Source organism: Gymnoscopelus braueri, assembly GCF_963280865.1.
Source record: "Gymnoscopelus braueri genome assembly, chromosome: 10".
In the NCBI taxonomy this organism is placed as follows: Eukaryota; Metazoa; Chordata; class Actinopteri; order Myctophiformes; family Myctophidae; genus Gymnoscopelus; species Gymnoscopelus braueri.
The window spans coordinates 17,985,254-18,001,876 of NC_137611.1; the positions used below are offsets into that span (position 1 = coordinate 17,985,254).

The 16,623-nt window shown below is 41.5% G+C and overlaps 1 protein-coding gene across 1 annotated transcript in view; it reads left to right on the plus strand.

Annotated features, from left to right (window-relative positions):
• Nucleotides 1-9,937, plus strand: part of pde1cb (phosphodiesterase 1C, calmodulin-dependent b) — a 74,193-nt gene extending 64,256 nt beyond the window's left edge. The window contains exons 12-17 of the mRNA XM_080440157.1: nt 361-442; nt 732-852; nt 3,102-3,268; nt 4,033-4,266; nt 7,174-7,233; nt 7,741-9,937. Of these exons, the coding sequence (XP_080296283.1) occupies nt 361-442; nt 732-852; nt 3,102-3,268; nt 4,033-4,266; nt 7,174-7,233; nt 7,741-7,754 (678 nt within the window). The 3' untranslated portion in view covers nt 7,755-9,937. The remainder of the gene's footprint in view (nt 1-360; nt 443-731; nt 853-3,101; nt 3,269-4,032; nt 4,267-7,173; nt 7,234-7,740) is intronic.
• Nucleotides 9,938-16,623: the final 6,686 nt, after the last annotated feature.

Sequence of the window (16,623 nt, forward strand, 5' to 3'; positions counted from 1 at the left end):
TCGCAAATTTGGTTTGAGATCTATAGTGGTGTGGACATAGTGGCATAGGACCAGAAAAACAACACTGCGAGGCCGACTGAAATGGAAATTTGAAACGGCCAAGTCGACGATTGGGCATCTTCGGTGGTGTCAAATTCACAGACTACACGTGCATGTGCGCGCACGTGTGCAAGTGTGTGTGTGCAAACGTATGCTCAGGCTTGTCTGCATGTGTACACGCCTGCTCGTGTGACTGTGCATTCAATGTACATGACATGTTTTATATGCAGGAAGCAAAGATGGTTTTGGAGGACTCAAACTCTTCCTGAGAGTGCTAAAAATTAACGTTATATTATAAATGATGGGTTTGATTTTTTTCAGGGGGACAAAGAGTCAGAGCTTGGGCTGCCCTTCTCACCACTCTGTGACCGCAAGTCCACCATGGTAGCACAGTCCCAGATAGGTAACACTAACACACACACACACACACACACACACACACACACACACACACACACACACACACACACACACACACACACACACACACACACACACACACACACACACACACACACACACACAAGCGCACACACAAACGTACACAGAGAAATCTGATCTTCAGAAGTGGTCCTGACCAGAATTTGTACAATATTGGTTTAGAACATTGCAAGGTAGCTACTGTTCTAATTCCTATCGGCTAAAACGTCCATCTCTGACCGTTTGTATATTTTGAACGTCTGTGTAACCAGGTTTCATTGACTTCATTGTGGTGCCCACCTTTACCGTGCTCACCGACATGACGGAGCGCATCGTCACGCCTCTCATCGACGAGGCCTCCCATCCGGGCATCTCCGGCTTCCGGCGCTCAAGGTGAGAGTTGTCTCTTTTCACGTTAACTGTTTGTGACGGCACAGTCGCTGGTTTATGTCTATTATTGACTCATTGGAGAAATATGGCTGGGGGATTGTGAATGGCAAAGACATATTGTCTGCATTTAATGCCAAGCCCTCTTGAGCAAGGTACTGTAATGACACAGCGTAAATAAAACCAACTTTCTATCTGTATGCTGTGATGATATGGTGGAACATCAGAGCTATGAAGTAATGAGATCATTTAGTGTGGTTGAAAATGAAAACAGTAGATGAAGTAGTCCATTCCATGATGTATTTCTCCACTCTAGTTTTCATCCCGGAGAGCCACACACCTTGAAATTGTCATCTTGCAGAGATTGACATCTTGCAGAGATTATTTTGTGCCTCCATTTCACCATTACAACCTGTGAAAAGAGTTCAGCACCGTATCAGCATACAGAACAGCATTTATGACACAGAAGGAAATACAGTTTTTCCGCAGCTTAACCACGTAACACCTATTTAATACTGCTTCGTACGACAGTGTCGCACAACAAAAATAGACTTCAAGCACAAATGTGTTGCGATGTGAAATGATTTGAGCTTGGAGATCGTCTTTTTACCATTTCAAAAGGCTTTTGTTCTGTGTCGACTCAGGATGTGAATTTCTCAGACCTCCCAGACATGACTAAGTTGAACATTTGTCTGCAAATAATGACCATGAAGGTTGAAAGGCAAGAGTACTATGATAAACTATAATCATTATTTTTGACTTATGATGCAAAACATAAGAAAATGGTGTGTTTTCTCATTACATGAGAGGGTACACTGCTGTTCTAGGAGACGCTTCATCTCCCACTGCACCTGCACATTAATAACCACTTTCTCACACTGTGTGACAGGAAGCATTATGAACATTAGTCAGCAAGCCTCCAGTTGGGGCAAACCGACTGGAAATATTTGACAGCATTTCTGCACTCTTTCTGCATTACACACCTGGATGCTTGTGGGTTTAACTTGGCCTCTGTGGTGTTTATAGCTGCCCCTAATCTCATTGGCTCCGCTTCCTCTAACTGTTATGCCTCTCCTATTTCACTGTGTGTTGTCTATAGTATTGTTGTTTATGTCCTTCCTCTCTCTCTCTCTCTCTCTCTCTCTCTCTCTCTCTCTCTCTCTCTCTCTCTCTCTCTCTCTCTCTCTCTCTCCCTCTCTCCCTCTCTCCCTCTCTCCCGCCTTGCTTTTTTTTAACGTACGTTTGGTTTGTGGTTTCCACATTCTCTTTTTGGGGATGAAAAAAGAATACACCACTTTTACTTCAATTTGCGCACAGAATTCTAAGCGGGAATTCCGTTGCTGCTCTTTCATCTCCAGCTTATTTGGTTACCTAACATGCCACTGACTCTTTGATGCTCTTTCTCTGTCTAAACCAACAAAATGCTATGTTCAACACCGTTTCCTCCAACCTGAACAGCTCAGAGGAGATTAAAGTAGGGATGTCCGATATTATCGGCCTCCCGATATTATCGGCCGATATTAGCATAAAAATCGATATCGGAAAATATCGGTATCGGTTTTAGATTTTTTTTTTTAATATATATATATTTTTAATTATTTTTAAATAAGTTACAGGAGTTCTTACTGTATGGTGTGTGTGATATGAAATGTGAGCTTACCATAATCACAGTAATCCCCGCATATATTGGTATCGGTTGATATCGGTATCGGAAATTAGGAGTTGGACAATATCGGTATATCGGTTATCGGTAAAAAAGTCAATATCGGACATCCCTAGATTAAAGTAAAGCAATTTTAATTTGTCATGATTTGTCCCCCTATACTGCTCATTGTTTTTGCACGTTTGTATTTTTGCAACTGCATTTTGCAGTGTAAATTTTGACAGCAATTTTGATTTAGTTTCATAGTCTTTTGAATAAGATATAATTTAGTTTTAGTCATATTTTAGTTATCTGGAAAGTTTTAGTTTTAGTCTAGTTTTAGTCGACTAAATCTACAGTTGATTTTGTCGACAAAAATGTACTTTGTATCAGTCGTACTGACTGATTTTACACTTGGTTGCATGCTGAAAATAGCCAATCTACAAGCTCACAATGCGTCAACCAAACATAAAATGACTTGTCTTTTAGTTCTACTGGATCTCTTCTCCAATCGTCCCTCCCTAACATTTTAGTCTTTTTTATTTGTATTTGTGAACACTGCTGCATTGGTCCTGTTGTCCTCTGTCCCCCCCGCCCGTCCGATCCCCTCCAGCCTGAGCAGTATTATCTCAGAGGACGCCAAGCAGGGGAGCGTCAAGAGCACAAAGTCGGACGGCACTCCGTCGGGCCTGCTGACGGTGGACCTGAACAACTTTAAGTCACTGTGGAACGAGGAGGTCTCCCAGAATAGGGACAGGTGGAAGACCCAAGCAACTACAGGTGAAGTACATGCTACAAACTAGATAGGCTGCTGCAGTCTTAGTGCTGATGAAGTGGAAGGGAAGTTAGGATTTTACAGCTTCACCCAGCTGATGGCTGCTCAGATGAGCACACGGGGGGAGCTGTCAGGGGGTTAAGTGTCTTGCTCAGGGATACTTCACCAAGTAGACAGGGCGGACCGAGTGACCTTCCAATTTCTAGACGGCCTCTCTACCCACTCAGCTACAGCCGCTCTAACAGACAATGATGGTAATATATTGTGATGAGGTATTGTGGGTTGCACAAGAGATATTTGGCAATCTGGCTATATGGAAATCTACCAGAAATAGATGGCCCAGAGCTCCTAGCGATTCAATACACTTAATTACTTACTGTTGATTTTGTCTGAGGAGGATTTTGGCCTCTGTCAGAGCGTGACGTAAATGGCTCGGGGAGCAGATCAATAAACCCATTTGATACAGCTAGTCATTGATCACGCGTGAAAAAGTAAACATCTTTGTCCTGATGGAAAATATCACAATTAAAATGCAGCAGTGTAATGATGAATGGCATGCATATGCAGACACAATTATGCACAGTCACACACATGCACACACACGCTCGCACACACGCACACAAGCACACACGCATCACACACACACACATACACACACACACACACACACACACACACACACACACACACACACACACACACACACACACACACACACACACACACACACACACACACACATCTAACTCGGGCCGTGTTTGTACCTCAGAGGCAGAGGAAAGAGCTAAAAGGGAAGCAGAGGAGCTGGACCAGGAGGAGGAAGGTACGGAGCCCCAGGAGGTCCCAACTGAATCAGAAAAGCCTGACGCAAAGGAGGATAAAGCGCAGCTAGAGGAGCCCGAGTCAGGGGAGGTCAGCAGCCCACCAGATGGCCACGCAAGGCAAGCAGAGGAGGTGGCACAGCCCGGGAGCGCCACACACAAGAATCAGCCTCTACAGAATGGTATATAGTACATCAATGTTTCTATGTTGTTATTTTGTAAAGGGAATAAAAGGACAGAGAAAATGCACATAATGCTTAAAGGAGAAAAATCCCACACATTGTCATATTCACTTATTACAATTTTTTTAATTTTTTATATAAATTTAGAGTAGCCAATTATTTTTACCCCCTTTTTCTCCCCAATTTAGTCGTTATGCCAAATAATTCCTCCCCACACACAGTTCTGTGTTGTCATGCTGTTGTATCCAGTGGTGTGTTCTAGGTTTTTTCGGAGGACATACTATAGATATTCCCTCCCACACGTAGTAAAAAAAATAAAATAAAAATCTAACTTTGTGCCGCGATCCGAGTCTTGTCCATCTGCAAGGCTTACCTAAACAAAAATAATAATAATAATAATTTACACAACACTGATGATAGTGCTGTCAAATGAATCTTTGGAGCCATCAAAGCTGCATGCATCACTTGGAGGCAAACCATTGGCACTTGAAAAGAAAAAACCTGTGCAATACTTACAAGCTAGTCTCAAATCTCTCAACGGTCGGGGTCAACAGACATTGATGAGAGTCAGCTCAATATGGTATGGTGAGCTAGCTGTGAAAGCCTCTCATCAAGTTGCATGGAAGGCTTTCTCAAAAAAAGAAAAGAGAAGTTGAATTTCATGCAGCTTCGCCTCTCTCTCAGCTAAGGGGTCCATGGCCTGAAAAACTTTGAAGACCCCTGCTTTAGACAATTTCTAAACCGTTTATCCTAAGGCTTAAGCTAGTATGGTTTTTCAAAATTGCTAATCAAATGTACCAAATCTTCAAAATACATTCACAATGTATCATTCAACCCCAGACTCCTCTCTCAAAATCAAACAATCAGCGGGAAACCATTTTATCTGTGCTCAAGCAAACACTACAGAGCATTCATTAGGAACCACATAAAACAAATGTAAAACACCAAATCTTTCCAAATGTTTGCAATTTAAAAAGTATAGTAATCAAAACTTACAGTGAATATGTTGTGCCTGTAAGTACTGAAAGTAATACAGTGTTGAATGAAACCTGCATAAAAATACAGAACTAAGAAAACAAAATGAAAAGCACATCAAGCAACTGCAAAATCAAAGTGAATGACAGATGAATTCTCCCTCAGCATGATGTCTTTGTGTTGGGTCCAGCCGTAGGACTTCATCCACATCACATGCAATGTTTGTGCCTTGGCAAGAATGGGGGGAAAACCCAAAGCCCAATCAGACCTGAGGCCGACTTTACAAATGCCTTCTAAATCAGTAGTTCTCAAACTTTTTCGTATCAAGGACCCCCAAAATGATATGTGTTTGGCCGAAGACCCCCATCTGAAAATATTATATATCGAAATTATTTTCAATAAAATGTGTGAAATGTTCAGAAATAGCAGATGTACAAGCTCGCAGCGTGGCTCACTTTAACCATTATTTTGTACTTTAGCTACAAGCTCATAGCGCGTCACTTCATGCCGCGCAATGAGCTTGTAGATTTGCTATTTTTGAAAAATCTTGAAAATGTGTGCAAATCTTTTAATATATATATATTTTTTAAAGCGAACATTTGTAACTAAAATCTTTGCTTCTGGGGGTCCCTGGAACAAACATTTTGAGATGCGGGGCCGCAGCCAAATACAGATTATTTTGGGGGTCCTTGACATGATATAGAAACAGAAGTTTTCCAGAAAACTGTTAGGATTTAGAAGACATTTGTAGAATCGGCTTCAGGTCTTAATGGGATAATAGCGATCAGGCGATGATGTACTCATTTGTGACTGGTACAGTATGTTACCACAGGACAATTTAATTGTACCAGACTGTCCCTGGTAAATTGGTCAAATCATAGACATTCCACCCCCATGCAGAGAAAAAAATCACTCTTAGGGGCTGTAGGTGGAAGGCGAACATTTATGAATCACTGGTTGATGTTTGAACCTAAAAGGCGTAACTGGACACCACAGTGAAAGCTGACATTGTCCCAAACCATGACATATGCAGGATGCACTGCCTGATGATGATGATCCTGCTGCATGTCAAACAAAACAAAAAGAATCCTGAAAATACTGTAAAATCTCCTTCTTCCTCTGCCTCTGAGATTGTTTGCATCAATTGTTGGTATCAACAGTCAACATACTTGTGTCACCTTATCACTCTGAATGGGCTTACACTGTATTCTGTCCAACTGGTTTGATCAATTCTATTTTGAGTTGTGTTTAAAGGTTTACAACTTGATTTGTAGTTGTAATTAACTTTTGGCACACGTGTTTACCATCTTGCATCACAGTGTGAAATGTGTTTTAATTTGTGAGAATGTGTTTAGATTTTTGTAAAAAATAAAAGAAAATTGCAAATTGACTAACTACCTGAACAGTGTTAAAGGTTTAGCCAAAAGAGTGATTGATTCAACTAAACGAGTTCATAGGCCACTGAGCATTTGGTTCAGAGAATGGGTTTTAGTGTTTTAATAATTATGAAAAACTGTAATAAAAGCTATGTGATACCCACAGTGTAATGCATTTTAAAGTCATGCCAGCATATTGACCCAAACATGGGTCTTATGATAATGATTTGAACGACTTATCATACCTTACTTAATAACAAAGTTTGACACTTTTTAGGTCCATTGGTTTCATATAGTATACAAATATAGCACAGGGTAACCCACACACTATCACACAATGAGGACGAGGGGGACAATCTGATAACCGAATGGTTAGGGTGCACAAGGGCTCTAATGCCTGGCAGCGAGTCCCCCGTTCAATTTTCTTTCTAAGTATAAATACAGAAGTGCAGTGTCAGAGTTGTTTTGGTCAAGTGCTTGGCTGATGTTTAACAGGAACTGGAAACCCGCTGATCTTCATTTTAAAGTGTGACACTTTTCCTGTGTCTCTTTCCAGGAGAAGTGTCGGAGGGCGGAGAATCTCATAGTGAACAGAATAAAGACACAGCACTCGACGGTGAGTAAAACCTCCTGTTGCTTTCCACCGTATGACCACTTTCAACCCTGCAACCGTATTTTGGGCATGCCATCATTTAGTAGTTTTGAAAGATTTTCAAACAGATTAAAAAATAGCTCAAATAATTAAATTGAATACAAAAGCTTTAAGCTTCAAGCCTTCCCAACCTGGATTTGAACCCAGGTTCCATTTGATGTACATACAATACCTGCTGTCAACCAGTAGTGGTCCTACCAACACATACAGTGTCATTAGAAGAGCAGGGAGGCCACCTCCACCTGTAGTTGTATTTTAACCCACTCTACCATATAGATGACGTTTTATTGACTGGACAGCAAGGACAGCAGATTTAAGTGGTTAAACTACACCGTGTACAATGTCAGCACCAATCGTTGTTTGTCCCCTTTGCCATGTGTTGGACGGGTTTTGGGGAACCTGGGTGTTTGTAGTAGTTCATGTTTCCTGTAAGTGACAAAAGAACATGTCTCCTTTGATTTTCCACTGCAGAAGCAAAAGGCTAATCTGTTGTGTCACTGCTGCAATCCAAACTGATGGGAGGACCCCAGGCTACAGAGACCTACCTTTACTTGGGACAGTGGCTCCCTCTACTGGACACTGAAAACACTCACGCCACCAATCACACTTTTTCTTTCTTTCTTTCTTTCTTTCTTTCTTTCTGTCTTTGTTTCTTTCTTTCTTTCACTGTGCCGACTCCTACGTAGTCGTTGTTTTTATTTTCACGCTCATTTATGCAGATGTTTTGGATCGGTTCTCCATCCATGTAGGCTACACTATTTGTCTTCCTGCCAGTTGGTGAGCAGCATATGGCAGACAAGTGAAGGTTGCACATATATTCTATGACGACAGGGGTGATGATGGAAATTATGAAAGTAATTAGACTTTTTTTTAAATACTTTTTAGATTTCATTTATGTTCTGTTCCTTTCTGATCCGCATAAATCGGTCTTTACGGGTCAATTTTTACACTCTCAGAGTTCAGTTAACACTGAGGATTTTACTGTGTAGTAGAGCCCTGGTTACAATCAGTCCTCCCTATTTTTGTCCTTGGTCCTCTTCCCTGGGAGAGGCTCCCGTGCCGTGGCCTCCACTAAAACATGTCTGTATCACAACGTTTTGTTTTGCCTGGCCTTTTCTCTACCAACGTTAACTTCCTTACTACAGTAACTCAGCCATTGTACATTCAGCTACTTTTTTTTCAGGAATTTATATTGTTATGTTTGTTTGTTTTGTAATGTCAAGTTGCATATCTGTGGATTTGAAAGGAAACAAATATTCCAAATCCACAATCCACTGTCATGTATTTTGGCTGTACAGTAAGATATTGACGTCAAATGTCCAAAACTGAGGCTCAGGCTTTTCTTTTTTTTCTCCAGCATTTCAAAAACATATCACAAAAAAGTGCTTCAAAGCTGTTTTTCCCCCCTTGTAAGGATCTTTTCAGTTTACTAGATAGTTTATTATTAATGCTATGTAATACATTTACAATGCACTGGATGACGTGTATGATATCCTAGTATGTCGCTTCTCGCTTTAGTCTTCTGTTCCACATCATTTCATTCAGGACTTTTCTCCCAGTAAGAGACTTATATTCTCGATGCCTTCTCGTGTGTATTTAAGCTGTAGCAAAAAGTCATTTATCGTGGCTGATTTAGAGAAGAGCTTTTCTTTTTTACTGTTACAGCTACAGTACAAAGCGGCTTCACCTTCTAGGTTATCGATGTAACATTGCGTCGTTGTTTGTTGTTTACGGTGTGCTTGTACAACTACTGGCCAGCTGAAACAATCACGCTTCTGTGATGGCAGTGTGTCCGATGCTATGAGTCCAAACTGTAACTGCTTTTTGGGTTGTGTTCGCCAGACCTATGATACTTATTAAGATGTATGTTGTGTATAGAAGATGCAAATATTACTTCCTGTGCATATGTACCATACTGAACCTCTGCAATGCTGTTACAGCTTTTACTGTATATGTGTAATGGAAAAAAGAAAGAAGCATTTTAGCAGTATTTGTGTATTGATGGACATGTTTTCCCTAAGAATGCACCCTTTTTTGTTATTTTTTATATTAGTTTTTTTGTTTTATCTCCTTTTCCCTAAATGGTTCTTTTGCCTTGGAAAATCCATAGTCATGCCAGGAATAAGTCTTTGGTGTGTCTTATGGCCAGTGTATAGTAAACACAGGATATAAATATTTAAGAAATTATGAATTTATATAAATAGCCTACTAAGAGTTATCAGAAGTTGTAAATCCTTATTTAACAACTTCTTGTTATTTTAAATACACTCTCCCTGTTTTGATATTATAAATTTAATAGTATCATCATACTAGTTCATACTGTATGGTCCATACATCACATGATGTCACCATTCTTCTTTTATCTTAACACAGTCAATGGTTCAAACCAAAATGGCTGAACCCTGTGCCTATATATGTAATTATCATTTTACAATATTGCATTGTAGGAAAATCAAATTCGCAGTGACACATAGATTTGCACTGGCATGGTTGTAGTAAAAAAAAAGGACTCTTCCCACAGTATGTTCCCAGTCCCACACAGTCAAACATATTTCAACTCGATCTTTTAATTGGGCCTATTCTCTCTCATTTAAGTTTCTCCCACTGCACTATTCAAGGCAAGGAAAATCAACTAGAGGGTTTAGTGCTCAAACAACCTGAGAATACGTGCTCCCTAAAATAAAAGTAGATCCTTATTTTCCTACTGGGAGACTGTAGTGCCTTGTTCCGACACAAGGAAAATTATATATGTATATATATATATATATATATATATATATATATATATATATATATATATATATATATAGATGGAGTTATCGTGTGAAAAAAATCTCAAAACTCCAACTAGATAGGTGCACATGCTCTGTACTTAAGTGACTAATATGTGTACAGTGGTCTTGTAGTTTCTAACTTATGCTCTATGTTTCACCTGCTACTGTGATAACCTATCTTAACAGATCATGATGTATGCTTCTTTCTACCAGTCTTTATCAGAGACATAGCTGTATCTACGACTGTACAGAACTTACAACATGGTGATTTGTAAACGTTAACGATGGGATAGGTTCTTTGTTGTTTGTTTAAAGCTTTGTTCCCCTGTTTTAGGTAGAACCGCTCTAATGTTTGTTTGGTCATCATATCATTTTGTTGTAGCAGAACCAATGGTTATTGGTCTTCATGCTGTCGTAGTGACTGAAGTTAGATTGATGTCATGCTGCCGGGAACCTATAACTTATGTGCATTTCTGATCTCCTCACTGTGACCTGTTCTTCCTGTCCGTCTGTGTGTGTGTGTGTGTGTGTGTGTGTGTGTGTGTGTGTGTGTGTGTGTGTGTGTGTGTCTGCGAGTGTGTGTGTGTGTGTGTGTGTGTGTGTGTGTGTGTGTGTGTGTGTGTGTGTGTGTGTGTGTGTGTGTGTGTGTGTGTGTGTGTCTGCGAGTGTGAGTGTGCGTGTGCGTGCGAGTGTGTGCATGCGTGCATGCATGTGTGTGTGTGTGTGTGTGTGTGTGTGTGTGTGTGTGTGTGTGTGTGTGTGTGTGTGTGTGTGTGTGTGTGCGTGCATGCGTCTCTGTGTGTGTGTGTGTGTGTGCATGTGCATTCATGTACAGTGCTAGTGAGCTAGGGAATAAGATAGGAATAGAAAAGGTGTGTGTGTGAGTGTGTGCGTGCGTGCGTGCGTGCGTGCGTGCGTGCGTGCGTGCGTGCGTGCGTGCGTGCGTGCGTGCGTGCGTGCGTGCGTGCGTGCGTGCGTGCGTGCGTGCGTGCGTGTGCATTCATGTACAGTGCTAGTGAGCTAGGAATAGAAAAAGTGTGTGTGTGCGTGTGTGTGTGTGTGTGTGTGTGTGTGTGTGTGTGTGTGTGTGTGTGTGTGTGTGTGTGTGTGTGTGTGTGTGTGTGTGTGTGTGTGTGGCCGCGAGTGTGCATGTGCGTTGGTGCATGTGTGTGTTCTCTACCATGCCGGCCGGGCGGCCATGTGCCACCATGCTATGTGACTGCACAGCCGTATCAATAAAACTGAATTCAAAGGGCTCAGATCATGTCTGGCTGACTTTTTTTCACTGACATCATGATTATCACTATTTCACACATTACTAATTTTAATAATGCATTATTTGGGTGTCTTCATTTTGGCCACATACACATTTTATTGCTGAATCAACTTGGAGTACCTTTCTTAACTGTCCCTTGTTAGCTGTCATCTTGAATAAGTCCATGGTGCAAGTGGTTATAACGGTCACATAGTTTTGAGTTGACTTGAGAACAGTCTAATAATGGTCTATTTATTATTATTTATTTATTTATTTATTTAAAAGTGAAATATAATATTACAAAATTAAAGTATTATTTACTTTGGACATTTCTTAATGTTTACATTATTATTATGTCTATACAAGCCTTCACTTGCCCCTGGTATGTTGTTCATTTCACTATCTTATTGAGAAAGTATTGTAATAACCCTCAAATTGGTTATTGCTTTTTTCGTAGTATGTTTCAGATTTGCCATTAATAACTTTACAAGTCAAAACCTGGACTGCTGTTTTACAAAGCAAAGAGACGTTATTCCCCTTCATGGGAATAACTTTGATTGTTATTTAAGTAACGTCATCATGTACAGTAGATGCCACAAGCCTACTTGTGGCATCTACGGGTTGAAGATCGGCAGAGCGATGGCAACCTTTTGATACAGTTAAAACGTTTCTTTGCAGCTTTCTCAAAGAAAGTGGTGGACCCAAGTGTGATGGCTGACTCGGCAGCCACACGTAAACTCTTCCTTTTGGTTTATTTATTTTGTTTGTTTGTTTTCAGTTGTACAGTACATTATACACACATGCAATCTAATACATATAACCACACACAACCAATTGGAATAACAGTTTATTGTTTAGTTGTTTTTCTATGAGTTTATTTGCATTTGAGTTGACTGAGTTTCCTTTGAGTTACCAGTTCTGTGGGAAGCTGCTGACAGAAATGGAGATGATGGGCTGGCCAAAGGAATGGGAATCAGCTGCCCATGAATCAGCTTCAGATATGGAATCTGAAGCTAATGTGGACAACTGGACTGCACCACAGTCTCTCTGCACCATGGGGAGGGCCAGGGGTTATTAGAGTGTGTTTAAGTGGTAGTCTGTGTCTTTTCCCCCTTTGTGTTCACAGTGGTCTGACCCATCCCTATATATGTCCACCTCATGTAATAGTGTGGTCAGTTCATTTCAGTAGTGTTGTTCAGTTATTTAAGCCGATTTATTTTGGGCAAATTTTTTTTTGTTATTCCTTAAAGCATTTATTTGAACCAAAGCAAAAGCAGAACAATATTTTAAAACCAACAAAGTTTCCCTGTGTCTCTCCTTCCGACCAACTCGGTCCCTGACACCAAGTCTCAGCTTGAGTTTCACGGGTCAGTTCATCAGTCTCATTCCTGTTTCTTGTTTGTTGCACCTGGTGGTTGCTCTTCTGCTGCCCAATTTTAATGATATATTCACAGTTTATAAAGATTTTCACCCGATACACATTTGTTATGGTAGTAAAGTGGTTTTATGCAACTGGTCGTTGTGGATTGATGGTCGCAAGAGGAGATAGCTGGTGGATTCAGTTGGGCCATGGGCCTATCCAGTGGTGTTTTGGTCGCTTCACAGGACGCTACACAGGACACCACAGCGTTCCACTGACTTTTTCATGCACACGCGCAAGGTACGGCCAAGTACCCAAAATGTCTACTTTGCATAACAGGTTTACCGGTACACAAGTGTGCATGTGACGTCATTAAAATACCGTTCCCGTGAAAACAAAATCACCATTACACCACTGGGCCTATCTGAGGTCTTTGGTTGGAAAGTGGCGGTAAGCCAGGTGGTGTCAAGCAAGACACCTCATCCTTAGTCAGGGCCACCGTGGGTGAAACAAGTTGTTTCCCTACAGAGATGACACTAACCCTGTCGTTTCCAGCATGGAGAGCTACCACATTCTGTTCTTCCAGGCACTGGCAGTAACAATAATCAACCTCATCGGGCTGTCAAGACAGGATGTCAGCGTTCACATGGAGAAGGCCCTCAAAATCATAACCCTGGAGTGTTTCCTGCCACTGGGCCAGTTGTACCTCAGGCTCGCAGAAGGAGCAATGTAAGATAAGTCTTATGACCGGTTACAATTTGAATCTGTATCATTGTTGACGACCAGACTGGGGCTGGATGGTTGTGAGTGTCAGGCAGGGTCCAGGTCGGACCAGTGCTGTCAACGAGGGCTTGGCATTGAACGCCATTCAGGTCACAATTGAAGTATAGTCCTTCAGCTTGGCCTTTTCGGCTAAGTCGTGATCAGGCGAGGAGAAAGAGTGGACGGCAGTTCCATCACTGGAAGGGTACAGGATAAGTGGCACCAAGGCCAGCAGTGACTTGCCACATGTGGCAGTTCTCTTCATACCTGGATGGTCGTTGTTGTATTAGTGAGGAAATGTAGATTAGAAGCAGCTTCCAGTGGTGTCAGCCATGATCTAAGGCTTTTTCTAAACCCTCTCTTTGCAACTGCAGGTGTTTTCATCCTCTTAGCATGATATATTAGTTCATCTAACTTACAAGCTCTATTAAAATTAATCGGTTAACTGCTGCCTGCCCGACCTGAACATGTCATTTAAAGCCTTTTCAAGCTCATGTTCCTCAGCTGAAAAATATATGTAATTACTATGTTAAGTTGACACATGCCTATTACTGTAGCACTCTTATCAAAGGTTCAGATTATACATTTCTGAGTGAAAACGTTGCCAATATGTATAGGATAAACAAAACCAGTGGCAAGATAACAGCATCTGGCAGATTGCGTTTACACAGCAATTGGAATTGGAGGCTAAAGGTTATGGATTTTAGACGCCTACATCTACACCCAGGTTAGTTATCTTCTGAAAGCCAAAAGAAAGTTATCTTCTGAAAGCCAAAAGAAAGTTTGTGTATTATCTTCATAAACCTTTTACACAAATGTAAAGTGCATTATAAATAAAATCCATTATTATAAACTAGAGAGAGAGAGGGGCCAAATCCCTTGAATAGTTGAACCAACCTGCTTCAATTTGTGTCCAATGTAAACTGAGCAATAATGTGCATGCAACTATTTAAAAGATCTTGTACTGCCTTTCTTCATTCAGGAAGCACAATTGAAATATTGATATAGATATTTGATGTAAATGTACTTGGGTTTCATATACCATTCTTGGCGTCACCTGCTGTAGCTGCCACTGTCATATCATATTACTGTCCTGTTAGACATTTTGACTGCTGTCTAGAGGACATGATTTTAACATTCAACAATGCAATCAAACTGAATCTGCACATGCAACAAAATAACCTCACTAATGATCTGGCCTCGGAAGACAAAGCAAATAACATCTCTTATTAAGAAGTCACCTATAACAATAGTGTCATTTGCATTGTTGAGAACATTGATTCTGTCAGATTAGCTAAAATACCTACTGCTTTGTAAAATATCAGGAATGTTAATGTAACTAACATTGTGGCATTCAGGGAACAAGGGCTGTAGACTCAAAGTGAACCACTAGGTGTCTCTATTCTACTTAGAATAATCCCCCTGCCAATACAAATACCTCGAGCTTCAGTGGGCCCCGGGCCCTAAAAACGACAAAACCAACCCGCCCCATATATACCATGATATTTTTCCCAAGGTAGTCATTGTATACCATCCTATCAGCCACATAGGCAAATCCACAAACATTAGACACAGTGCACATATTTATCACCAGCCACATGCATATTCATAGAGGGACTGATGGAACTCATAGAGCGATGTGTATAGCTTCTCAACACAGTGCTGAGTACCGTAGCAGAAGGCGAATGTTAATTCAATTATACGGCAGCTGTTACATGGCGCCCATGGCCACTGTGTTTGTGCAAGAACAGAAATCTTGTATTAGGTCCCTCGCTATACAAAAGCCCGTTGCTAGGCGTGAGAACGGGGACCGCCTGCAACCAAATGCCGTAAACAGTATTTCAAAGAGCTTTTAATGTTCATTTCCGCCTCGTTTGAGAAATTTGGTGAGGGTGTTAATATTTGTGTTGTTGTTTTGGTTGCTGTTAATGTACCGCGCCTCTCTATATAGATGTTTTTATCATAGCCAACCTGCATGGTAGTAAAAAAATGCACAAACAAGTGCTTTTCTGGTATTCATTCTAGTCACGGCTGGTGTTTCCTGCTGTTGTCGTTCCTTTGGGCAAACAAAGGGGTGAAGTGGGGTGGGATGGGGTTGGTGGCAGTGGATCAGTGGTTGCCTCACAATAATAAGGTTCTGGGTTCGAACACTCCGAAGCCTTTCTTTGTTTGACATGTTCTCCCCATGTTGAAGTGGGTTTCCCCTGGGTTCACCATACACCAAAAGAACATGAATAATCCTGCCAGTGACTGGAGGCAAACTGGCCAAATAGAGCTGGAGCTGGTCCCCGGTCACTGCTCCCTACCCACTACTGCCCACTTGCCCACTTCCCACTTACGATGGGTCAAATGCAGAGGACGAATTTCCCCCACTGGGATCAATAAAGTCCAACTTCAAAAGCCTCTGTATGCCGCTGTATAGGAACACATGTTTGTGTCCAAGTGTGGGCTTGGTGTCGGCCTACAAAAGCGTGCACACAGTAGGCAGCGTAGGCTAAAATGTACAGCACATGTTGCGAACAAGCGTGTGCATGCGCATGAGGCCCCGTCTCTCACCGGCCCAACAGTTTGTTGTATGTATGTAGGCCCTATGTATATGTTCTTTCTGTACTTACTGAGGTATTTCTTGCCCTCCTCTCCTCCTGGTTCAGTTCCAGGCAGAGTTCCAACAGGAGGATGGAGACGGAGAGGAGGGGAGGGGTGTGGAAGTGTCTGACCTGTCCCTTCATTTACCTGTCGGCTCACGAGCCTGAAGCTCTGTGATTAAAATCACAGGGCCACTGGCTGGAACTGCTGCTCTGATGTTAGCCGGGCCTGCTAATTGGTTTGCTTTGCCTTCATCAAAATAAATCCTGCCACACCTGCACGTGTGCACACACACATTTATGGATACACATACTCACATATACACACACACACATACTGTACACACAGTCATGCATGTGCAGATACGTGTGTGTGCGCGCATGTGAGCGCGCGTGCGTGCGTGCGTGCGTGCGTGCACACACACACACACACGCATAGCTTCTGTTAATTGCTGTCCTCTATGTACGGCTTTCGTTAATTACTATCTTCTGTACTGTTCCCCAAATGCATTAACATGATATAAAATCCTATCCTTTTGATCTGATGCTTCACATTTTCAGTACAAACACACTTTCCAGGATGGTTTAAACCCTGTAGGAATCTAATCTCTCGCCTCT